The sequence below is a fragment of the Ranitomeya variabilis genome, chromosome 4 (genome assembly GCF_051348905.1).
Source record: "Ranitomeya variabilis isolate aRanVar5 chromosome 4, aRanVar5.hap1, whole genome shotgun sequence".
NCBI lineage: Eukaryota > Metazoa > Chordata > Amphibia > Anura > Dendrobatidae > Ranitomeya > Ranitomeya variabilis.
The window spans coordinates 571,819,785-571,845,690 of NC_135235.1; the positions used below are offsets into that span (position 1 = coordinate 571,819,785).

The 25,906-nt window shown below is 44.6% G+C and overlaps 1 protein-coding gene across 2 annotated transcripts in view; it reads left to right on the forward strand.

Moving 5' to 3' along the window:
• Window positions 1-25,906, forward strand: part of CDH4 (cadherin 4) — a 1,009,876-nt gene that overhangs the window by 920,353 nt on the left and 63,617 nt on the right. For both annotated transcript variants that reach the window (XM_077252850.1, XM_077252851.1), the window contains one exon: window positions 12,054-12,226. In XM_077252850.1, coding sequence (XP_077108965.1) covers window positions 12,054-12,226 — 173 coding nt within the window. The remainder of the gene's footprint in view (window positions 1-12,053; window positions 12,227-25,906) is intronic.

Below are 25,906 nucleotides of genomic sequence, written 5' to 3' on the forward strand. Positions count from 1 at the left end.
CTTGCCTGTGAATTACTTTTCTAATGTCTAATTTGCTGCAGCTGATTGTACAGCATACGACATGTTTACACCTCCCTAAATGGCAAAACTCCCCACACGGGGCCGTGGTATCGCGACTTGGCGCAAGCACCCGTGAGACTGCTGTTTGTCTGAAGAGGTGGGTGTGCTCGCTTTTGGTTGACGGCATTGCTACTGGGTCCCTCATAGTACAATGTAGTGTCTCTGGCGGTGGTGGTGCGCACCCAACGTCAGACACACCGTTGTAACATGAGGGACCCTGGGGCGGTCCCGCCGGCCTCAAGAGAGTTCCCCCCTACCCCAGCTCAAAATGTGCTCTACCACGTGCAAAATTATGTCGCACAGCTCCACCAATCTTTAGTCTATTCGCTGACATCATTCAATGTCTGGCACTGACAATACAAATTTGTAGACATCTATGATGCAACTTAAAGTAGTCTGTGTCTGTGTCCTATATTGGCACCATTAAATAGTTACTGCCAAATTACTATGTCAGAAACTCAGTAGATGAGCCCACCCCTGTACCTAAGTATGCCACCTTTTTTTTTTGTTTTGGTTGTTTTGCGAGACATTAACATCTATTTATATTTTGGGAGTACTGGGACAGACACTCCTTGCACTACTCCTCCACTCACCACCAAGCTGCCTGTGTATCCATGTAACCGCTGTAAAACTGCCATGAGCCTATTGTTTGTTATTTTAGGCCTTTGATAGCCTGTCTGCGGCCCCTACTTGCAATACTCCTCCACTGACCACCAAGCTGCCTGCCCGTGTATCCATGTAACCGCTGTGAAACTGCCATGAGCCTATTGTTTGTTATTTTAGGCCTTTGATAGCCTGTCTGCGGTCCCTACTTTAAATACTCCTCCACTGACCAGACCACTGCTGCCCGTGTACCCCTGGAACCAATTATAAAGTGCCTACAGCCAGCCCATTTTTTTATGTTAGGCCTTTGAAGCCTGTCTGCGGTCCCTACTTGCAATACTCCTCCACTGACCACAATGCTGCCTGGAGTGCCTGCCTGTGTATCCATGTAACCGATGTAAAACTGCCATGACTGCCTACTGTTTGTTATTTTAGGCCTTTGATAGCCTGTCTGCAGCCCCTACTTGCAATACTCCTCCACTGACCACCAAGCTGCCTGCCCGTGTATCCATGTAACCGCTGTGAAACTGCCATGAGCCTATTGTTTGTTATGTTAGGCCTTTGATAGCCTGTCTGCGGTCCCTACTTTAAATACTCCTCCACTGACCAGACCACTGCTGCCCGTGTACCCCTGGAACCAATTATAAAGTGCCTACAGCCAGCCCATTTTCTTATGTTAGGCCTTTGAAGCCTGTCTGCGGTCCCTACTTTAAATACTCCTCCACTGACCACCAAGCTGCCTGCCCGTGTATCCATGTAACCGCTGTAAAACTGCCATGAGCCTATTGTTTGTTATTTTAGGCCTTTGATAGCCTGTCTGCGGCCCCTACTTGCAATACTCCTCCACTGACCACAATGCTGCCTGGAGTGCCTGCCTGTGTATCCATGTAACCGATGTAAAACTGCCATGACTGCCTACTGTTTGTTATTTTAGGCCTTTGATAGCCTGTCTGCAGCCCCTACTTGCAATACTCCTCCACTGACCACCAAGCTGCCTGCCCGTGTATCCATGTAACCGCTGTGAAACTGCCATGAGCCTATTGTTTGTTATGTTAGGCCTTTGATAGCCTGTCTGCGGTCCCTACTTTAAATACTCCTCCACTGACCAGACCACTGCTGCCCGTGTACCCCTGGAACCAATTATAAAGTGCCTACAGCCAGCCCATTTTCTTATGTTAGGCCTTTGAAGCCTGTCTGCGGTCCCTACTTTAAATACTCCTCCACTGACCACCAAGCTGCCTGCCCGTGTATCCATGTAACCGCTGTAAAACTGCCATGAGCCTATTGTTTGTTATTTTAGGCCTTTGATAGCCTGTCTGCGGCCCCTACTTGCAATACTCCTCCACTGACCACAATGCTGCCTGGAGTGCCTGCCTGTGTATCCATGTAACCGATGTAAAACTGCCATGACTGCCTACTGTTTGTTATTTTAGGCCTTTGATAGCCTGTCTGCAGCCCCTACTTGCAATACTCCTCCACTGACCACCAAGCTGCCTGCCCGTGTATCCATGTAACCGCTGTGAAACTGCCATGAGCCTATTGTTTGTTATGTTAGGCCTTTGATAGCCTGTCTGCGGTCCCTACTTTAAATACTCCTCCACTGACCAGACCACTGCTGCCCGTGTACCCCTGGAACCAATTATAAAGTGCCTACAGCCAGCCCATTTTCTTATGTTAGGCCTTTGAAGCCTGTCTGCGGTCCCTACTTTAAATACTCCTCCACTGACCACCAAGCTGCCTGCCCGTGTATCCATGTAACCGCTGTAAAACTGCCATGAGCCTATTGTTTGTTATTTTAGGCCTTTGATAGCCTGTCTGCGGCCCCTACTTGCAATACTCCTCCACTGACCACAATGCTGCCTGGAGTGCCTGCCTGTGTATCCATGTAACCGATGTAAAACTGCCATGACTGCCTACTGTTTGTTATTTTAGGCCTTTGATAGCCTGTCTGCAGCCCCTACTTGCAATACTCCTCCACTGACCACCAAGCTGCCTGCCCGTGTATCCATGTAACCGCTGTGAAACTGCCATGAGCCTATTGTTTGTTATGTTAGGCCTTTGATAGCCTGTCTGCGGTCCCTACTTTAAATACTCCTCCACTGACCAGACCACTGCTGCCCGTGTACCCCTGGAACCAATTATAAAGTGCCTACAGCCAGCCCATTTTCTTATGTTAGGCCTTTGAAGCCTGTCTGCGGTCCCTACTTTAAATACTCCTCCACTGACCACCAAGCTGCCTGCCCGTGTATCCATGTAACCGCTGTAAAACTGCCATGAGCCTATTGTTTGTTATTTTAGGCCTTTGATAGCCTGTCTGCGGCCCCTACTTGCAATACTCCTCCACTGACCACAATGCTGCCTGGAGTGCCTGCCTGTGTATCCATGTAACCGATGTAAAACTGCCATGACTGCCTACTGTTTGTTATTTTAGGCCTTTGATAGCCTGTCTGCAGCCCCTACTTGCAATACTCCTCCACTGACCACCAAGCTGCCTGCCCGTGTATCCATGTAACCGCTGTGAAACTGCCATGAGCCTATTGTTTGTTATGTTAGGCCTTTGATAGCCTGTCTGCGGTCCCTACTTTAAATACTCCTCCACTGACCAGACCACTGCTGCCCGTGTACCCCTGGAACCAATTATAAAGTGCCTACAGCCAGCCCATTTTCTTATGTTAGGCCTTTGAAGCCTGTCTGCGGTCCCTACTTTAAATACTCCTCCACTGACCACCAAGCTGCCTGCCCGTGTATCCATGTAACCGCTGTAAAACTGCCATGAGCCTATTGTTTGTTATTTTAGGCCTTTGATAGCCTGTCTGCGGCCCCTACTTGCAATACTCCTCCACTGACCACAATGCTGCCTGGAGTGCCTGCCTGTGTATCCATGTAACCGATGTAAAACTGCCATGACTGCCTACTGTTTGTTATTTTAGGCCTTTGATAGCCTGTCTGCAGCCCCTACTTGCAATACTCCTCCACTGACCACCAAGCTGCCTGCCCGTGTATCCATGTAACCGCTGTGAAACTGCCATGAGCCTATTGTTTGTTATGTTAGGCCTTTGATAGCCTGTCTGCGGTCCCTACTTTAAATACTCCTCCACTGACCAGACCACTGCTGCCCGTGTACCCCTGGAACCAATTATAAAGTGCCTACAGCCAGCCCATTTTCTTATGTTAGGCCTTTGAAGCCTGTCTGCGGTCCCTACTTTAAATACTCCTCCACTGACCACCAAGCTGCCTGCCCGTGTATCCATGTAACCGCTGTAAAACTGCCATGAGCCTATTGTTTGTTATTTTAGGCCTTTGATAGCCTGTCTGCGGCCCCTACTTGCAATACTCCTCCACTGACCACAATGCTGCCTGGAGTGCCTGCCTGTGTATCCATGTAACCGATGTAAAACTGCCATGACTGCCTACTGTTTGTTATTTTAGGCCTTTGATAGCCTGTCTGCAGCCCCTACTTGCAATACTCCTCCACTGACCACACCAATGCTGCCCGTGTACCCCTGGAACCTATTTAAAAGTTCATAGAGCCTAGTTATATATTTTATTTACTATTAATAAGGCCATGATGGACTACGCTGTACCACGCTACAAGCTAACCAGTCGACACTTCTTTTGCGAGAAAAGCCATCCCAACCCTCCACCAGCATGTAGAAGACCGCATTGTCCATGCACTCTGGCAATCTGTGAGTACAAAGGTGCACCTGACAACAGACGCATGGACCTGTAGGCATGGCCACGGAAGATTACGTGTCCATTACGGCGCAATGGGTTAATGTGGTGGATGCATGGTCCACAGGGGACAGCCTACTAAGTCTGTCTGCAGTCCCTAATTCAAATTGTCCTCCACTGTCTAAATCGGAACTTCCACCTTCTGGCTTTCGGCCTATAGTATCAGAAATTAAACTGCATTTGGCCTTCAACTTTGGTTAGGGCCTACTAACGGCTTCTGCCCCTCCCTGGTGTTGCCCTCAACTAAATAAAGCTGAGCTTCAACCTTCCGGCTCTCATTATGTGGTTTAAAAAAAAAAAATGGTGGTTAGGGCCTACTAACGGCTTCTGCCCCTCCCTGGTGTTGCCCTCAACTAAATAAAGCTGAGCTTCAACCTTCCGGCTCTCATTATGTGGTTTAAAAAAAAAAAATGGTGGTTAGGGCCTACTAACGGCTTCTGCCCCTCCCTGGTGTTGCCCTCAACTAAATAAAGCTGAGCTTCAACCTTCCGGCTCTCATTATGTGGTTTAAAAAAAAAAAATGGTGGTTAGGGCCTACTAACGGCTTCTGCCCCTCCCTGGTGTTGCCCTCAACTAAATAAAGCTGAGCTTCAACCTTCTGCTCCAAATTACCATTTTAAAAAATGCAATAGGCTTTTCAGGCCTACTAAAGGTGTCTGTCTGTGTGCCCCTCCCTGGTGTTGTCCTCAACTAAATAAAGCTGAGCTTCAACCTTCCGGCTCTCATTATGTGGTTTTAAAAAAAAAAATGGTGGTTAGGGCCTACTAACGGCTTCTGCCCCTCCCTGGTGTTGTCCTCAACTAAATAAAGCTGAGCTTCAACCTTCCGGCTCTCATTATGTGGTTTTAAAAAAAAAAATGGTGGTTAGGGCCTACTAACGGCTTCTGCCCCTCCCTGGTGTTGTCCTCAACTAAATAAAGCTGAGCTTCAACCTTCCGGCTCTCATTATGTGGTTTTAAAAAAAAAATGGTGGTTAGGGCCTACTAACGGCTTCTGCCCCTCCCTGGTGTTGCCCTCAACTAAATAAAGCTGAGCTTCAACCTTCTGCTCCAAATTACCATTTTGAAAAATGCAATAGGCTTTTCAGGCCTACAAAAGGTGTCTGTCTGTGTGCCCCTCCCTGGTGTTGTCCTCAACTAAATAAAGCTGAGCTTCAACCTTCCGGCTCTCATTATGTGGTTTTAAAAAAAAAAATGGTGGTTAGGGCCTACTAACGGCTTCTGCCCCTCCCTGGTGTTGTCCTCAACTAAATAAAGCTGAGCTTCAACCTTCCGGCTCTCATTATGTGGTTTTAAAAAAAAAAATGGTGGTTAGGGCCTACTAACGGCTTCTGCCCCTCCCTGGTGTTGTCCTCAACTAAATAAAGCTGAGCTTCAACCTTCCGGCTCTCATTATGTGGTTTTAAAAAAAAAATGGTGGTTAGGGCCTACTAACGGCTTCTGCCCCTCCCTGGTGTTGCCCTCAACTAAATAAAGCTGAGCTTCAACCTTCTGCTCCAAATTACCATTTTGAAAAATGCAATAGGCTTTTCAGGCCTACTAAAGGTGTCTGTCTGTGTGCCCCTCCCTGGTGTTGTCCTCAACTAAATAAAGCTGAGCTTCAACCTTCCGGCTCTCATTATGTGGTTTAAAAAAAAAAAATGGTGGTTAGGGCCTACTAACGGCTTCTGCCCCTCCCTGGTGTTGTCCTCAACTAAATAAAGCTGAGCTTCAACCTTCCGGCTCTCATTATGTGGTTTTAAAAAAAAAATGGTGGTTAGGGCCTACTAACGGCTTCTGCCCCTCCCTGGTGTTGCCCTCAACTAAATAAAGCTGAGCTTCAACCTTCTGCTCCAAATTACCATTTTAAAAAATGCAATAGGCTTTTCAGGCCTACTAAAGGTGTCTGTCTGTGTGCCCCTCCCTGGTGTTGTCCTCAACTAAATAAAGCTGAGCTTCAACCTTCCGGCTCTCATTATGTGGTTTTAAAAAAAAAAATGGTGGTTAGGGCCTACTAACGGCTTCTGCCCCTCCCTGGTGTTGTCCTCAACTAAATAAAGCTGAGCTTCAACCTTCCGGCTCTCATTATGTGGTTTTAAAAAAAAAAATGGTGGTTAGGGCCTACTAACGGCTTCTGCCCCTCCCTGGTGTTGTCCTCAACTAAATAAAGCTGAGCTTCAACCTTCCGGCTCTCATTATGTGGTTTTAAAAAAAAAATGGTGGTTAGGGCCTACTAACGGCTTCTGCCCCTCCCTGGTGTTGCCCTCAACTAAATAAAGCTGAGCTTCAACCTTCTGCTCCAAATTACCATTTTGAAAAATGCAATAGGCTTTTCAGGCCTACAAAAGGTGTCTGTCTGTGTGCCCCTCCCTGGTGTTGTCCTCAACTAAATAAAGCTGAGCTTCAACCTTCCGGCTCTCATTATGTGGTTTTAAAAAAAAAAATGGTGGTTAGGGCCTACTAACGGCTTCTGCCCCTCCCTGGTGTTGTCCTCAACTAAATAAAGCTGAGCTTCAACCTTCCGGCTCTCATTATGTGGTTTTAAAAAAAAAAATGGTGGTTAGGGCCTACTAACGGCTTCTGCCCCTCCCTGGTGTTGTCCTCAACTAAATAAAGCTGAGCTTCAACCTTCCGGCTCTCATTATGTGGTTTTAAAAAAAAAATGGTGGTTAGGGCCTACTAACGGCTTCTGCCCCTCCCTGGTGTTGCCCTCAACTAAATAAAGCTGAGCTTCAACCTTCTGCTCCAAATTACCATTTTGAAAAATGCAATAGGCTTTTCAGGCCTACTAAAGGTGTCTGTCTGTGTGCCCCTCCCTGGTGTTGTCCTCAACTAAATAAAGCTGAGCTTCAACCTTCCGGCTCTCATTATGTGGTTTAAAAAAAAAAAATGGTGGTTAGGGCCTACTAACGGCTTCTGCCCCTCCCTGGTGTTGTCCTCAACTAAATAAAGCTGAGCTTCAACCTTCCGGCTCTCATTATGTGGTTTTAAAAAAAAAATGGTGGTTAGGGCCTACTAACGGCTTCTGCCCCTCCCTGGTGTTGCCCTCAACTAAATAAAGCTGAGCTTCAACCTTCTGCTCCAAATTACCATTTTGAAAAATGCAATAGGCTTTTCAGGCCTACTAAAGGTGTCTGTCTGTGTGCCCCTCCCTGGTGTTGTCCTCAACTAAATAAAGCTGAGCTTCAACCTTCCGGCTCTCATTATGTGGTTTAAAAAAAAAAAATGGTGGTTAGGGCCTACTAACGGCTTCTGCCCCTCCCTGGTGTTGCCCTCAAGTAAATAAAGCTGAGCTTCAACCTTCTGCTCCAAATTACCATTTTAAAAAATGCAATAGGCTTTTCCGGCCTACTAAAGGTGTCTGCCCCTCCCTGGTGTTGTCCTCAACTGAACAAAGCTGAGCTTCCACATTCTGGCTTTCGCCCTATACTATCAGATATTAAACTGCATTTGGCCTACTAGTGTGGTTAGGCCCTTGAAACAGTGTCTGCTGCTCTTGGGTTTGCTACTCCACTGAACAAAGCAATGCCGCCTGTTTAGTCCTGTTACCAATTTTGAACTGCATGTAGCCTACTTTATTCTTTGGCCCTATATCTGTTTCCTCCTCATCCTGCCCATTGCCCAGCCACTGCTAAATGAGTCTGCTGGTACATTGACCTAGACCACTACATTCCCCTTGTACTCTACACAGCCAGAATCTGTCCCTGCTGAAAGTAAGGTTCCCCTTCCCGCATGTTATACCACCTTACACAGGGACAAAGAGGAAGGTGCAGATGAAAGTGCAGGTTCCTTCATCAGGTGGGGGGGCATACTCGTTGGCGACGTCACTGGCACAGGGCCCCTCAGAGTACGCAAAAGTGTCGCTGCTGGTGGGAGGCGCCCCCGCCATGCAAACACACCGCCGTACTTTGAGGGGCCCTGTGCCAGTGGCAATGCGAACGAGTGGGCCCCCCCCCTGCTTGCTCAGGATCACAGCACTTGCAACTTTTAAATACTTACCTTTCCCTGCAACACCGCCGTGACGTAGTCCGCATTTCCTGGGCCCACGAAAAACTTGAGCCAGCCCTACTCCCCCCACAACTTTCACCCAATTCCCTATGCCCAACTATTATTATACAGTTAATTAAGATTGGCAAGCTTCAGAAACAAGAATGGATGTTTTTGGCATTAAAATGGGCACTGTAGGTGTTTTCCTGGCCTCCACTCACTGCCGACTATGCTTCCCCATTGACTTGCATTGGGTTTCGTGTTTCGGTCGATCCCCGACTTTTAGCGATAATCGGCCGACTGCACTCGACTCGACTCTGGACAAAATCGGGTTTCCCAAAACCCTACTCGATCTTAAAAAAATGAAAGTCGCTCAACCCTAGTGCCCACATTATTCTCCCTAGAAAGTAATATTGCCATGTGTGCCCCTTTGATAGTCATAGTAACCTGAGATCCCCTATAACAAGAAGTGCCACTTTACATTTAATAATGTCCCAAGTCTCCCCCCTGTAAAGGTCCCTTATACAATATAATGCCCCCTCACTGTATAGTACCATCCACACAGTATACTGACCCCCAAACTGTTTGATGGCTCCAACACTGTATGATGGTCCCTTCACTGTAATCTCCACACTGTATGATGGCCCACTAGATGGCCTCCATATAGTATAATGCACCAGATCATCCGAAATATAGTATAATGCACTCCCCATAGGTCTCCATATAGTATAATGCACTCCCCATAAGCCTCCATATAGTATAATGCACTCCCCATAGGACTCCATATAGTATAATGCACTCCCCATAGGCCTACTCTATAGCACAAGGCAGTACCCATAGGCAGTGCATTGCATAAGAAAGGAAGGAGGGCACTCACCGATCTGAAGCTTGACTTTGCTTGATTAAATGTTAATTCAAACATCATGGCCGGGAGAGTAAACAAGGAGCTCCTGTGAGCAGTGTGAAGACGATGGCCATTTCGCGCTCTCACTGTGGGTTTTAATGAACATTTAATAAAGCAAAGTCAAGCTTCAGATCGGTGAGTGCCCTCCTTCCTTTCTTATGCAATGCACTGATTTTCATGTGATTTCTGGAGGAGCACCCGGTAGCTTGTGGTGGAATTTGGACTTCTTTTCTGCACGAAAGCAGTTGATGTGCACAGAGGCTGAAGGTCTCCAAGTGGAAGGTAGTGCCATCCCTCTTTTTTCTTTTTCTTTCATCAAAGAGTACCCATAGGCAGACTCTATAGCACAAGACAGCACCCCCCATAGGCAGACCCTGAAGTGTAAGATAGCACCCCATAGGTAGACCCTGTAGTATAAGACAGCACCCAATAGGCAGACCCTGTAGTATAAGGCAGCCCCCCTATAGGCAGATCCTGAAGTATAATGCAGCCCCCTATAGGCAGATCCTGAAGTATAAGGCAGCCCCCCTATTATTACTATGATTATTATTTATTTATATAGCACCATTGATTCCATGGTGCTGTACATGAGAAGGGGTTACATACAAGTTACAGATATCACTTACAGTAAACAAACTAACAATGACAGACTGATACAGAGGAGCGAGGACCCTGCCCTTGCGGCCTATAGGCAGATCCTGAAGTATAAGGCAGCCCCCCTATAGGCAGATCCTGAAGTATAAGGCAGCTCCCCTATAGGCAGATCCTGAAGCATAAAGCAGCCCCCCCATAGGCAGATCCTGAAGTATAAGGCAGCCCCCCTATAGGCAGATCCTGAAGTATAAGGCAGCCCCCCTATAGGCAGATCCTGAAGTATAAGGCAGCCCCCATAATAAAAACAATAAATAAATACTCACCTCTCTTCCTCCTTGTTCCAGCGGTGCTCCGACCTTCTGCTCATCTTGTGACAGCGGGCGCCAGGTGGTGACATCATTGCGCTCGCTGTCAGCGCCGGTGACGCCAGACGCTGACAGGGGGATGATGGGAGAAGGAGAGCAGCGCTACTTCCCTCATCAGTGCGGTGACGGGCGGGGGGCCACTGCTGGCACCTTGCCCCCCCCCCCCCGGCCTGCTCAGGGGGCCCATAGCGGGCGGCAGAGCGATCGATTCTCCCTGCTCTGCCACAGAAGGCAACTGTATCGCTGATACAGTTACAGTAGTGTAGCTCCAGGTGGGCCCCTCTGAGCATCGGGCCCAGGGCGATGGATGGCCCCCTCTGCCCCCCGGTAGCTACTCCAATCACAATAGGCGAGAGCACAGCTCCCCCTTCCTTCACATTGACCTTATTAGACACTTCAATACAGAAGATAGTGTCCGGATCCCACCATTGTGGCTATGTACATTTGTTATTTCCTGCAACAAAAGTCTAAAAAAACCAACACCCTATTGGTCAGTGTGAGAACTGCAAGATTTCTATTTTTTTATTTTTAATACAGATTGAGCTTTGTAAAAAAAAAAGACACTTTTTTTCTCATAAATACATGCAACACCTGTGAGTCTATAACTATTAGGGTGCGGTCCTAGGGTCGTCTATTAAGTCTTTCTTTCCCTCATCAAATCACCAAACAAAAATTGCAGGTCCCAAGGATTGAAATTGCACCCCTCCGCCAGTTTGTGATGCTGATTTTCAGGCTCATGAATATTTGCTAATTATTTTTGGAGATTTGTAATGTGATCGTGAGCTATTTCCCGAAATATAGTAAAAGTTATGATTTAGTTGCTCACCTCCTTACTATCTTTTGCACTTTTGCGTACAGCCTTGGTCAGTGATCCTACATGGAAAAAAAAAAAAAAGAGTGAAATAGATTCTCTATTTTAGGAGGCCACAGTCCTATTATAGATACAGGCTTCACCCACCATGCAATATTATAGCATTAACCATCCTGCCCCCTAGTGGATAAAACCTAGTACTGCAAGCTTCTCTTCAGGAAAAAAGAACAATGAATACTTGTTGTGTATAAGTAAAAAAAACCCATCTAAATATAAGCTGGGTGTTATTGTATGCGCTATTAAGTTGTTAGTGGTCTGGTAGATGTTGCAGAACTACAAGCACCAGCTTGCACAGATAGGCTACCAGTAGCTGGAGTTATATTTCCTGGGACTCGCAGTGTGCCCGGCTGCTCCTGCGTTCCAGGACCAGCTCTTTCTGCTTCACTTGACTCTCCCCCGGGAGATGAATGCCAGCGAGCGCAGCACAGATGGGGCCTGATACTTGAAAGTCATCTGCATATGAAGAATTTAAATCTTTAGCCTTGGTGATTTGAACAGAAAGCCAATTATGGGGCTGAGTTCGTTTTGAAATGAAGCTGTAATTTGAGGCTTGTGAAATTAATCCTTTAAAGCGCACAGTGGCAAACACGAAAGGCTTGTATCAAGTGCTGGCATTCCGAGTCCCTTCATTTGCTCAATACAATTAATGAAGAGGTGTTGAACCGGCTCACCCCGAGAAGGAATTAGAGCCGATCTGTGATTACATGACCGGACTTACAGGGGCTATGTAAATGTGAGGTGGGCCGGCAGGTGGAAGACATGGCTAATCTCCTTTTCTTGACCGAGCATTCTGCGCAAAATTACGGACACATGTCCGATCGTGATCCGACTGCTCAGACGTTTCTCCATATGTTTGTTGACCACGGTTCTCCTACACGCAGACACGTGAAAGCGTCATAGAGCAAAAGCGCTATCCGGTGATAGTGATGGAGGCTTATACTGTCTCTATTCTCCCCCAGGTTCCTATGTCATGACGGTGACCGCGCACGACGCAGATGACATCAACACATCCAATGGAATCGTAATGTACCGGATCATGGCGCAGAGTCCGCAGAGCCCGTCCCAGGACATGTTTGTGATTCACAGCGAGACTGGAGCCATTAATACGGTGGCTGCTGGGCTGGATCGAGAAGTGAGTAGATCTGTTTTTGAGATACAGGGGGCCGCATTTTCATTAATGTCAACATTTTCCTGGTCTTTGTTCATAAGGATCATGTGACCTAAACTTCTCCGATTCTCCGAATCCCTTTTAGAGCCATTGCCTGGTATTTTTGGGTACTGTTATTGCAGTAAATAATCTACCCACCAGTATTACTCAGGATTTTATTTTGTCATAGTGACTTTAAACGGTTAATGTCTACTTTTTTATATTTTGTCACTTTTAGGTCTAAAATTGCTTCAAATCTCTGTATTGTGGTAGGAGGTTTTCTGCCTGAATTGATTTAAAGGGGTTGTCCACTACTCAGACTACCCCTTCTCAATCACTGTTTCTCCCCCAGTAAAATAATAACACTTATTCTCACTTCTGGTGTCGTCGCTGTTCCAGCAGTGTCTGCACTATTCCACCTTTGTTGGCACTGGCTCTCCCGGAGCTCACTTGACATTATGTCATGCAATCCCTGCTGCCAATCAGTGCTGGCTTCACTCTCCTTTGGATGGAATTTCTAACTCATTTTCTCTGGATGACAATTATATCCGAAGAATGGGTCAGTGAAGTGGCCACTGATTAACCTCAGGGATTATGTGACCTAACATTGTCCCGTGATCCCCGGGAGAGCTAGGCCTGACACCACCGGTGTTATTATTTTACTGTAGGGAAATATAGTGATTGAGAAGGGGTTGTTCGACTACTGGACAATCTCATTAAAAGTTCCAGCTTCCTGCAGCAGCCACTAGAGGGAGCCCAGTGTGTACTGCATGTTTTATCATTGTCTAACCAATATGTAGCAAGCGCCCCCTAGTGGTGACTGCAGGTAGCTCGAATGTTATCATTTATCTCAATGCAGGAGATTAAAGGGGTTGCCTGGGATGTAAAAAAATTATAATGGCAGGGAATTGCTTGTGCTTAAATCATGCCCACTGATCGCTGCGTTGATAGTTGTCCTGCAGTGATGGCATGTCTGAACTGGATGACACGTTAAAGACCATCGGGGAACGATAGGGGACGAGTTACTTTTTGTTCCATTTTAGCACTTTTCGCTGGCAGTGTTGATGCCTCCTGACAGCTCGGCCTTCGGTGGTGTAATGCTAGGATTGTCACAAAATCAAACAGAACAATAAGGCTTTAGCTATAGTGCGGTGTTTAATGTCTGCGGAGCTGATCTCCAGCGAAATCCCTGCCTCTGAGCCCAGATAATGTTGATCTCGCTTCTTCATTGCATAAATGAATAGAAATAATTTTTTTTCCTGACGCGTGATACAAATGATATCTTCTGTATCTTGTGCATTAGGATTTCCTCTTTTTAATTCTTCTTTCCATCTCCCCAGAAATCTACCCAGATATCTTAGCCATACTCACTAGTAATCAGCATTTACAAATTACCTGTGTAATGTATGCAAAGCTCATTAGCTTATAAGCCGTGTGGCAAATCTGGAGGGAATGTGTGCAGTGGGCCGGGTTTGATAAATCCAAGCCAAGTGCAAATCCAACCGCTGCCACCGCCGCGACAATTGGCGTCAACAAAATCATAAATTAAAAAGCCAAGAAACAAAAGAGACTCTGTGCTTCCTACTGATATTGGTCTCTGAACAAGAAGCACTCACGGTTTACAACCTCCGTTATGTTCTTGGGCTGCTTGTAAGGGGTCCAAAAAATACACGGATAATGACAAGCAATCAATCACTGCATGTATTATGTAACCAGGAACGCACCGATGAATCCTGTAACACAGAGGTGGGCACCTGTTTCTCCTAAGAGCCACATTAGGAACTGGGACTAGTTGTTGAGGATCAAACAGCAGCTCAGCTCAGTGATTGGCAGCAGCGGTGATGTGCGCTTTATTCTTGGTGTATCCACTGCAGCTAGTAAAAACACTGTAGTAATGATGGCCCCGGAGAAGGTGAGTAACATCTGGTTTTAATATCCTAAAGGGACTCTGTCAGCAGAGAATGACTGTTCAAACCAAGTATAGGCCCTCGTACACCCTTGGCGTGGTCAAAGATAGAAGTGCATCTTCCCACCTACTTGTTGTCCCTCTATCTCCACCGCCTCCTCCTGCTCTTTCATTGACATCTGGCTTTATTGAGCAAGCGAAGGGTGGAGATAGAGGGAAAACAAGTGGGTGGAAGGTGGACTTAGATGTTTGACCACCCCAATGGTACACCGAGTGCATGTTCTGTGTTGACAGACTCACGTTAACCATATCCAAGACATTAGAAGTTAGAAAACTAGAAACAGAAAACATCTTTAAAGGGATCATCCAGGACTATTTCATTGTTTTCTTGTGGAGCTAAGAATTGACAGGCAGGTAGTTGCTAACCATCTGCCTGGTACGGATCTCTCCCGGACCACTCCTGCTGGTGATTCTGTGGTTTCTGGTGACATCACGTAAACAGAGCAGCTCTTTCTCTTCAGCTCTGCTGTGTTGATGGGTTGTGGGGTGTGACTGCCGATGTCATGCTGATTGACAGCTGGCTCCCCACTGTAGGGAACCAGCTGTCAATCAGCATGACGTTGGCAGACACACCCCATTGACAGAGCAGATCAGAAGAGAAGGAGCTGCTCTATTGAAGTGACGTCAATTGAAGCAGCAGAATTGCCGGCAGGAGAGATCCATGACTGCTGTGAGCCGGCACTGGGCAGAACAGGCCGGTAGATAGCAATTAGTTGCCTGTCAGTCCTTAGCCCCTTAAGAAAAAAAATAACATAGTCTCAGATAACCTATTTAAAAAAACAAAAAAAGCATACTTACACCTACACTGGAACACGTTGGCCGGTCGGAGCCCTGTTTTCCCTGCCTATCCGGCAAGATAGAGACCACAGCTACGCCCCTATTTCCCACTTAGAGATGTTATGGGGCAATAATAGTTATGTGTATGAGCACTAATAATTTTTATTGCATGGGCTCATTACATTGTGTTTTTCTCTGTTCCTATCGGTCAGGCCTTCCACTTGGTCTGTGGCTATCATCATGCTCCATTGTTATCTTGGGCACTGATGCATATTTTAAGATCTCAATATAATCTATGGGAAGTAAATGACTGCACGGCTATAACCGGATGCTGAACACTTACCTAGCAGAACAAATCAACATGCACAATAAATTGTTCTGCTGTGCTATCGAGCAAAGAAGTGTACCGGCCTCTGATAATTGTTTCATTGCGGATCGATGTGTCCCTATTAGGGCCTGAATATTGCCGATTATTGCCTGGTGCACCCAACACGACCGTTCCGAAGAGGTCTAGAGAAGGATTCTGCTTTCCTCCAGGATGTCTTTCTGATCAGATCACTGTATGTAGCGCTGTCAGGAGAATAAGAAGAGCGCTCTTGTCAGAGACTTCAGCAAGATGACAGCGGAAGGGAAGACCAATGGGACGCTGGTCTGCACATCCCAATCTCCAAATTGCATCATGCACAGGAGACTGTAAAGGACGAGGGGCCTGTGAGAGCGGAGAGGATTGCAGGCTGTCACATTGAACAAAGAGTCTTGCTCGTTCAGCTGGGAACGTGGTGCGTGCGAGATAGGCTGCCCATTATTGTCTGTACCCCCAGCTGCTCTCAGCTTTGGGAAATAGGCATCCACCTTATTGATCAGAGCGCCACCTTTTTTTGTTGTACAGACACAGCCTGCCACTCACAACACCTGCCTGGTGGCCAGTCCGTGCTACCCAAGGTTATCCTGCAACATGGGAAGGTCACGAAAAAACTGTACGCCTCGTATCACAATATCCCAGCGGGAAGGATGCAACAAAAATCCTACATTCCAATTACTTTATACTACTGCATTTTCTAAATGTATTTATTGTAGCCTAGTGGGAAAGACGGAACTGACCAGGGTGCTGATACCAACAGTTAGAGGGAACCAGTCAAGTTTTTGCTATTTAATCTAAGAGGCATGATGTTGTAAGGTCAGAGACCCTGATTCCAGTGATGTGTCACCTTCTAGGCTGTGTGTCGTTGTTTCAGTAACATCACTGTCTTATCTGCAGGCAATCCTTGTGCCATGTAGTCCTCCTGTTCTGTATAACATCGCATGTGGCAGCTTTCTGCCTCTGCCCAGTGTACACGGCTGCCAATCAGTGGTGTGGGCAGGGTTATACAGGGCTCAGCATTCAGAGAACTGCTAGATCTGCAGCAGAGAAAACTGTGATTTTATCAAAACTAAAGAAAGCAGCCCAGTAAGTGACACATTGCTGTAATCCGGATCACTGCCCCTATATTATACTGCTCACAGATAATATAGCAGAAATCTGCTGCTAGATTCCCTTTATAGGCTTTGTTTATCTTCACAGCTAAATTTCAATTTTTTCACTTCATGTTAAGAAATGTGCCAATAATCTTGGCTATAAATATTTTGTCATTTCATGTATACAGTTCCTATAGAGACTTATGCACGTCTTTAAAGTTACACTGCAGTCATACCTCCATTCATTGTTACACCCTACACCTTAAATGTATATTAGCAAGAAGCAGGAGACAAATGGAAGAAAATGGAGCTTTTATAGTAGTTTTTGTAGCCAAAGCCTAAAGTGGATTCAAAAGTAAAGAAAGTAAGTTTAAAGAGAGTCTGTCAGCTGTTTTTTTCTACGTAATCAGAGGACAGCATAAGGTAGGGGTTAAAATACAGATTTCATCAATATGTCACTTATCGAGCTGTGTGCTGTTGTTTACTTACAATGAACGTTTTATCACTAGGACATTATCATTGCAGTGACCAGCTGCCACAGGAGCCCTGGTCCACAATCTCCTCTGATAAGCAGCTTACTGTCAACAGACAATGTACATAGAAAGCTGTGATGTAGGCGGGGGCAGCTTCCTGAACTCTGCTTCATGCTAAATCTAAGAACTCTGATTGTTACAACTACTGCACCCAGTAAACTAAGTGATATATCCTTGGATTCAGGGTCTCTTTTCCTATCTGCTCTCAGATGATGTCGCAAAAACCTGCTGACAGATTCCCTTCAAAAACTTAACTGATACATCTATCTTTTGTATTCATGTTGGAGTTTAGCTCAAAACCTACATGTGTGACGCAAGCCTTAATTTTACCAAAAAGTTTCTGTGTGAATTTACATTTACTGATTAAATGATATATCATGTATTAAAGTTTGTGGTGCCAGAAACTTGTCTTCCTTCATTTTATGGTGTGTGTGTACTGTGCAAAAGTTTTAGGCAGGTGTGGAAAAAAATGCTGCAAAGTAAGAATGCTATAAAAAATAGAAGAGATAATAGTTTAATTTTATCGACTAACAAAGTGCAAAGTGAATGAACAAAAGAGAAATCTAAATTATTTTGTCAGACCCCAGTCTATACGCAGGTTTGCACGTCGTCATAGTATATAATTCTCTCATTCCTCTCACCGTCTTTCAAGTAAAAAATTGATTTAGGGAGAAAAAAAGCATCAATTATATAAAAAAAGAAAAAACAACCTTGTTGTATAATTGTAAAAATGTCTAATTATAGAGCGCTATGTAAATGCAGCATTTCTACCTAATTGCAAATGTCAGGAGACTCTTATATTAGTGGTGTAAGTCTTCAGCGCCGCTCTTCTAGGGAATATAGACCTGGATGTCCTCGCCTTCAGCCTCATTCATATCAAGTTCTTTACTAATTGGGTTATTTGTGGACTAATTGGAAGGAGATAAACGAGGCACTCCAGAAGATGGAAAATTGATATACTTTGTGTGTTCCTCCAGATGAAAGCTTGAGTTGTGAAGTACCTCTGGTTGCCATTGTGCTGGCTGGACTCATGACAAGGTGAAGTGTTAGGTTGTTAGACACAAAGGAACCAGACTACTGATAAGTATCACTTGTTCATAAGGTGATGATTATATTATCCTGGATATCTCTAAGGGATACTCTGTATGTATTCTGTTCTGGCTATTTTTTATGCTATAGAAAATTATACAGTTTTCCAATTTTGTTTTCTATATCAATTCTTCATGTTTTTGAAGACAAAGAACACCCCGTTAAGGAAAGGTCTCTGATTTTTGCCTAGTGGCTACCATCTATCCCTAACTTTGATCCTGCTACCCTAACCTCTGCCCTATAAAACAATAAACCCGGCACTACAGCACTTAAAAGAGCGGCATCAATAGTTTACTTGTCAACTATATATCCCTAACTTTCCCTACCAGAGATAACCCCCGTCTGTCAGAATTCACAATCTGGCATAAGGGAAATAAACCAATCTATGATGAAGGATACATTGACCCGCTAACCATCAGAGTTTGATCAGAAACCGTACGGGCCCTCTCCTGGCTTCTTTACCTTCTAATAGTGGTTACCACTCTAACAAGACACTACGCACTTCTGCTAGGCCGCAAGTCTCACACTGTAGACCACAGATAGTAAATCCTGTCACTGACCTGTTCCCATTGTCCTCAGTTCTTAAGAGACAGCTCACGTCCCTTTCCACTCACTCGATTGAGGTCCTGTGCCCTTTATCCAGGCACAAGATGGCAGCCTCCCTTCACACATGCCCTAGAATAGATCCCTGTGCATGCGTCACTTCACTACCTTACACGTACCTAACATTTACCTATGTAATGATACGTAATCACAATAGAAGAAAGCATTCTCGCAGTTCTCAGTCTCGTACAATTACAAGTCCCACATCACTTACGTGTTTCTTCACCCACCATCGTCTTAAAAGTGGTGCTCAATGGCGCTATACAAGTCTATAAGTTCACACACAATACCAAAGATCACAAAACCACGGCACTCACCAAGACTTGTAGAAAACTTATGTTCTTACACCATTTGCATAAGAACTTGGTGAAAGAGCCTAGGGCCATTTTGCACAATATAGCATCAAGGTGTCAAGACTTCTGGCCGTAGGCTCTTTTATCAAGTTCTTATGCCCCTGACGTAATAAAAGACGTTTTCCTCACACCTTGGTGAATACTGTGGCTTTCTGATCTTTAGCATTGAATGCCCTCCCCTTGAGAAATAGGAGGGGGGTTGCATGATAACACAGCCCCCCATAAAATGTATATTTTTAATGAGAGCTCTGAAAGGTTTAATATTTTTGTGGTAAGCTGTGCTAACGCACGAGCAGGTTCTATCTATTTTTAGCTGGCTGGCTTCCCGCAATTTTTCCTCTAATTTGATTGGTTGCCAGTGAAAAGTGCAGGAAAGAAAAGGGCTATAAAGATCAGCTGTTGGAGCGGATTTACACCAGTCATCATAAGAAGATTGAAGATCCCTCTCTCTTTTTATGTTCCTACTTTATCTGTTGTGTCGTTTATTTTGTGGGTAAATCGCCCGGTTCTTCCCGGTGGATTTGGTCTTGTTGGTTTTGATTTAATTCAGTTTATTAAACTTTATAGGATTATTTTTATTGATGGAATGATAATTATTTAAAGTAACTCAAAAATAAATGCCACGGCCATTTTATTCCACGTTTTTTCTGGTATTCCTGTGTCTTTATTTTGCTATTGGGTGGGGCTTGTGTTACCATGTGTGTGGCCTTATAGTCAGAGCGCCACCATTAAGACTTTCTGATCTTTTGTATTGGGTAACTGTTTGTATTTTTTATAGGTATAGGTAACACAAAAGTGTCCCTAGGCTGCAGACTATAATGTGTACCCTAACTAAGCAATTAACTCCCAGCTCTAATTGACCACAATCTAACTAATGCAAATTAACCCTCGACCCTAATTATCTACTCCTAATGCTTATCAGTTTCTTACTAAGGCCATGTTCACACGTTGCGTTTTTTGCTGCGGATTTTTCCGCAGCGTATTTGATGAAATCCGCAGTGCAAAAAGTACTGCGGATTTATCGCGTTTTTTTGTGCGTTTTCCACTGCGGTTTTAGACACCTGCGGAATTTTAACATGGAGCAGGTGTCAAACCGCTGCGGATTCTGCACAAAGAATTGACATGCTGCGGAATGAAAACCGCAGCGTTTCCGCGCGTTTTTTTCCGCAGCATGTGCACTGCGTTTTTGGTTTTCCATAGGTTTACATTGAACTGTAAACTCATGGAAAACTGCTGCGGATCCGCAGCGTCCAAAACGCTGCGGATCCGCAGCAAAAAACGCAACGTGTGAACATGGCCTTATGGGTTTATATACACACACACAGAGTAAAATGAAAACAAAGGCAAGATTAAGGTTCACAGGGGTACTGGACAAATCACAGGGGTGCTGGGGCTGATGTGGTGGGGTTAAACACGCTGGTTCGCTGTCTGATAGTGAGAACAAGTAGCGTGGTCTGATTTGCAAACACTGTTAACAGGAATGAGGAGATCAGAATTCCAGATTATCTTTTTCTTTTGTCTTTATGAGCACTTTAGCATGTCTTCAACACTCGTTGATCAGTCATGTATAACTTGCCGATCAGAGTGACCGCTGCTTGAGACCGCTGCAGTTGGTCTGTGCTAGGGATGAGCGAACGCGCTCGGATAACATCTTATCTGAGCATACTCGGGTGTTATCCGGGTATCTCGGGCGTGCTCATTTATTATGTTCGAGTCCCCGCGGCTGCATGATTTGTGGCTGTTAGGCAGCCTGAACACATGGGGATTTCCTGTTTGTTAGGGAATACCCACTTGTGTTGAGGCTGTCTAACAGACGCAAATCATGCAGCCACAGGGACTTGAATATAATACACGAGCATGCCTGAGATACTCAGATAACACCCGAGCATCCTGGGATAAGACGTTATGCTTATCCCATCTTATCCCATTGAAAGACTATGGATGTCGAAGGTAGTGTTTCGTAGGGTTTACGTCTATGAAACAATCTACAGAATCAGGTGGCTGCACACAGATTAAGGTGCCCATACACATCAGACAAAAGTTGGCTGACCATCTAACGTATACTAGGGCCTATTGACTCTCTGACTTCCCGATCCTTTTCTCCTGAAGGTAGATGAGTGTGCATGTGTGGGGAGTGATCATTGTCTCTCCCGACTGTTATCTAAGGTGTGTGGGCACCTTTAGAATTGTAGAGCTAATCAATTTTGCTCCTCAACATAAGCACAATGCCAAGTGCATGTGGGGAAAGACCCGAAAATCACCAGAGCGACATCACAGACCATTAGGAAGTAGTGGTGAGACAATTGTCCCCACCAATGCTCTGCCTCGCCCTGAGGGAATGGTGCTGCTCTGCTCCATGAAACGATTCTTCTCTCTAACAGCGTTTTGATCTTTTTTTCACTTTGATACATTTTTCTATAAAAATCCGTATCTCCTGTAACAGAATCCCCAAAAGAGACACAAGGCTTGCAGATTTGTCTTTTTGCTGACATTAAAGTTGTCGAGAAGCCCAGGAGGGATGGACATTTGCACGGGAAGGTGGCAGGTTCAGCGCAGCCTGTGATATGGTTTAATGAATTATCATACAGGGTGAGAGGAACATGTCCAGACACTTATTAGAGGATTACACACGCCTCTTCAGCCTCATCAGTCTGTCTACAGGACAATGGCCGATCAGCTGGCACCATGTTATACCAGTCAGTCTGCTTCGTGTCTGGACTCTTCCTCCTATTTTTTACAATGGCGCCAAGATACTGATGTTCCTGTGAAGTTTTTACCTTGCTGATTTTTTTTTTTTTTTTTGCATCTCTATGCCCTGCATACTCACATAGACGACACTCGTATTCAGCAGTGGCAGGCTGTGTGTCACATCCTAATCATCACAAAGGTACACAGGACTAGGACTCGCTTCTCCTGCTAATGAAAATCATTATCGACCATTATCTGCTTTAATTAATTTATTCATCAAATTCTGATTTGGGTGGCAGTGTTCATGCTGTGAACACCACGAAGACACGTCTTTGTTTTCGTCGCTGCAGAGCGGGTATTTAGTCTGATTGGATCCGCATACAATTATCAGCTGGTGTAACCTTTCGTGGACTCAGACGGCACGTCAAGTAAATAAGTGGAAATTGGAAATGTTACTTGTGCATCAAACTATATTTACCCTCTTCTGTTAACTTCACCGCCGCTGGACAGATATATCCTTTCTGAAAGCTGTCATGCCCTGGGCCTAGGTGGCAAGTAGTGAGGACTTTCACTGTGCTACAGCAATGGCAAAGTGTATTATTTTCCATCCAGTGCACCTTCCTACACATTGTAGACTGTGCTCGGGTAAAATATAAGAAGTCGCTGGAAAATGCATAAAAAGAGATGTGAAGAATGCGGAGATTGGTGTAGACAATAGATCAGGTGAACGCTCTGATGTGTTTCACGGTCAAAGGGACTTGGAGCCTTAAGAAGCTTGAAGTGTGAAAACGTATTAGCGTTTGCTTGATATAATGAACGCCTTCTTCGTTAAATGTCATTTAGCAATGAGTCGGCACAATGCTGCCATTGTCTGCCAGATTAGATCTGAGTAATGCTATCCCATTATTTCACCGTATACGGTCCAGATCACAGCCCAGGCGTAAGTACTGGGTATGAATCCATCTGCGGGACAGGATAACCACAATTGTTGGTGGCCACATAGATTTTTCCTTTTGAATTTGTCATTATTATTCTCCACTCAATGTAAAACAAAATAAACATGCACTTTATCACAAAACCTGGAACAAGGATTGAGTATTTTTACTGCCCGCCAAGACCAAATCTGCCATTTTGCCACTGTAAATTAGTTCCATTCTTCTGTATGTTTCTATAGAAGGTGCATAGATGACTGCAAGTCCCATTCAGATGTATGGTTTAGTCACAGAATCTTCTGCAACAAGTCTGCTGAATTGAAACGCACCTTTAACCCTTGAGTTTGTGTAAGGGCTCATCCACACATCCAATTCTCTCATATACAAGAAAAAAATGACAGATTACTTTGATCAGACTCCAATCAAAGTGCGGTCCCAGTGTCATCAATTCTTCTTGTCTGTATAGATAAAAAAACAGAGTCTCCACCATCTCAGTTATAACAGTCCATGACAGCACTCAGATGTCATCCAGTTTTTTCGCAAACCCATAGACTTGCATTGCCGATTTTGATCTGACCCTCAGATCAAAATCGAACATGTGTCCGATATCTTATGTGGACCACTCTGTCCGAGGAAAAAAAAAATCAGACATGTCCATAGGCCTATAGAATATGATAGGTAGCTACGAGTGCTATCCATGAAAACCACAGATAGCACTTGTACGAGAAAATCAAAAGTGTGGACAAGCTCTAACTATACCTGCAGAGGTACCCATGTGGGAATTGACTTCTTTACCTGCAGTGTAAGCAGGAAAAGTGCTGCGGTCATATATAAGCGTCCCCATCTTCTGCTTTGGGAGATGTTGGTTTTTGGATTTACTGAATATGGAAAGAGCAGATTGTGGTCTTTTGTATACAAGGTGCTAAATATCCAGTTGCTTGACTCACCATAAAGACCAGTTGTGCCAGGGTTGATCCCTCCCAGAACAGTTCCTCTGTAATATATTGCATTTGCAGTTAAAGGCTTTTTCTTTTATATAGTGTTCCTAAGGGTAATACATGCAGCTTTCTACCATGTATTTTTTCATTTTCATAACTATAATGCTACGATATGCCCACAGTGATGTGAGAGAACAATCTAGTGCCAATGAGTTGTTTGCCGCCTCCATCCTCAGACACTTAGTCTGAAGTCTCTCTTCTATGCACAGAAACCGCACGCAGTTCACTCACAGTTCATCCATGCAGACAACGAAGGAAAGTCAGCTCGGATTAGGAACATTGATTTAACTGGATTCTGCCCGGCTATGGATTTTTTCCTGCCTCTTTCTTAAATCTGTTGTGATGTAGAAGGTTGGCATTTTAGGAGGTGTCACAACACAGGTTGATAGTGTTTTGTGCTCTAATGACTAGTCACATTGAAACTTCCTTCACGAAAAATGAAGTGCAGCTGATAAGGAGCAATTCTCCATATCTCGCTACTCTATAGGAATATAGTCTTTGGGTGTGCAGGGAATTTTCTGAACCTTATTCACACAATCATCTGTTTTTATTTACTACCCAATATGTGCATGCCTACTCAGTACCACCTCTGCTGAAGCTGAATTCTTGTGCTGGTTTTGTACTCCATTCTGCGGTCTGATCACTTGATGCACCTGCCATTTTTACTTTGGCATCTGGGTGTTGACCTATTTCATTTAGGCTATCTAGAGATTTTTGATAGTGGATCCCCTCAAATTAAGATGTCTAGCATACCTTACACAGAGGACATTGAGACGAACAAGGATATGATTGTCTTGTCGTCATTGATTCATGACAGACACTGATCATCTCTGCTCCATTGTAATCAAATATTCCCTTGGGACTGAACATTGTAGACTGAACCTCAGTTACCTTTGTCTAAGGCTACCTGGCAAGTTTTAGTAGAGCAACTATGCCACTCCAATAGTCCTGAACAAGCCCTATGAGTTGTCATTATGTCCACTGTACTCAGGTAGTAGCAATGCTCTCCTATCCAGGACCATGAAGACAATTATAGCTTAATATGATAGTGTAATTTCATGGAAAATGTATGAGCTTTGTTTCATCCTAAAAGAATTACCAAAAAATATAAGGGTAATGTTTCTCCTTGTAGAGAGTGACATGTCTGACGTGCCAGTATAAGACTTATAGACCATGCAAATTGCCTCTTCATGGAGGGAGAGAATGCCAGGTTAAGGAAACTTATAGGGCATGCAAATTGCCTCTTCAAAGTGGGAGAGAATGCCAGTGTAAGGAGACTTATAGGCCATGCAAATGGCCTCTTCTGAGGGGGAGATAATGTCAGTGTAAGAATACTAATAGGCAGTGAAAATTGTCTCTTCATGGAGAGCAAGAATGCCAGTGTAAAGAGAATTCTAGGCCATGCAAATTGCCTCTTCATAGAGATAGAGAATGTCAGAGTAAGTTGACTTATATGCAATGCAAATCGCCTCTTCTGAGAGGGAGATAATGTCAGTGTAAGTAGACTAATGGGCCATGCAAATTGCCTCTTCACAGAGGCAGAGATTGCCAATGTAAACAGACTTAGAGGCCATGCAAATTGCCTCTTCAGAGAGGGAGAAAATGCCAGTGTAAAGAGACTTAAAGGCCATGCAAATTGCCTTTTCTGAAATATAGATAATGCCAACGTAAGGAAACTAATAGGCCATGCAAATAGCCTCTTCAGAGAGGTAGGGAATGCCAGTGTAAAGAGACTGATAGGCCATGCAAATTTCTTCTTCACAGAGAGAGAGAGCTTGAACTCAAGTGCCACCTATTGGAAGTAGCAATCCTAAACGTCAATATCGACCCTTTAACAAGCCTTGCCACATGAGTTAGGATAGAAGCCAAACCAGAATCTCAATTTACAGATGCGTATTTGGTATGTTGCCCTCCTCAGTGTAACTCATGAAGTCTGATTGTCTTATAGGATTGCTACTTGCAATAAATGCCATTAGAGTTAAGGTCCGCTCCCTCTTCGAAGAGGGAATTAGAACGCAAAAAATATAAGAAATGATGAAAATTCAGACACCTCAGTTATATTTGATAACCCATATACAGAGATGACTGAAGATTATTCTAAATGTTGGCTATCTCACACAATCGATCTCCTGTAACTAGAACTAAAGAATAGGGTCAATGATTGCAAGCTCTTTGGCTCTGAAACCTTCTTTCCTAAAGGTTTTCTAATACATGTATGCTGTACACTGATAATGAAATGCAATTAGAAATGTTCTCACAGGCAGTCAAGGG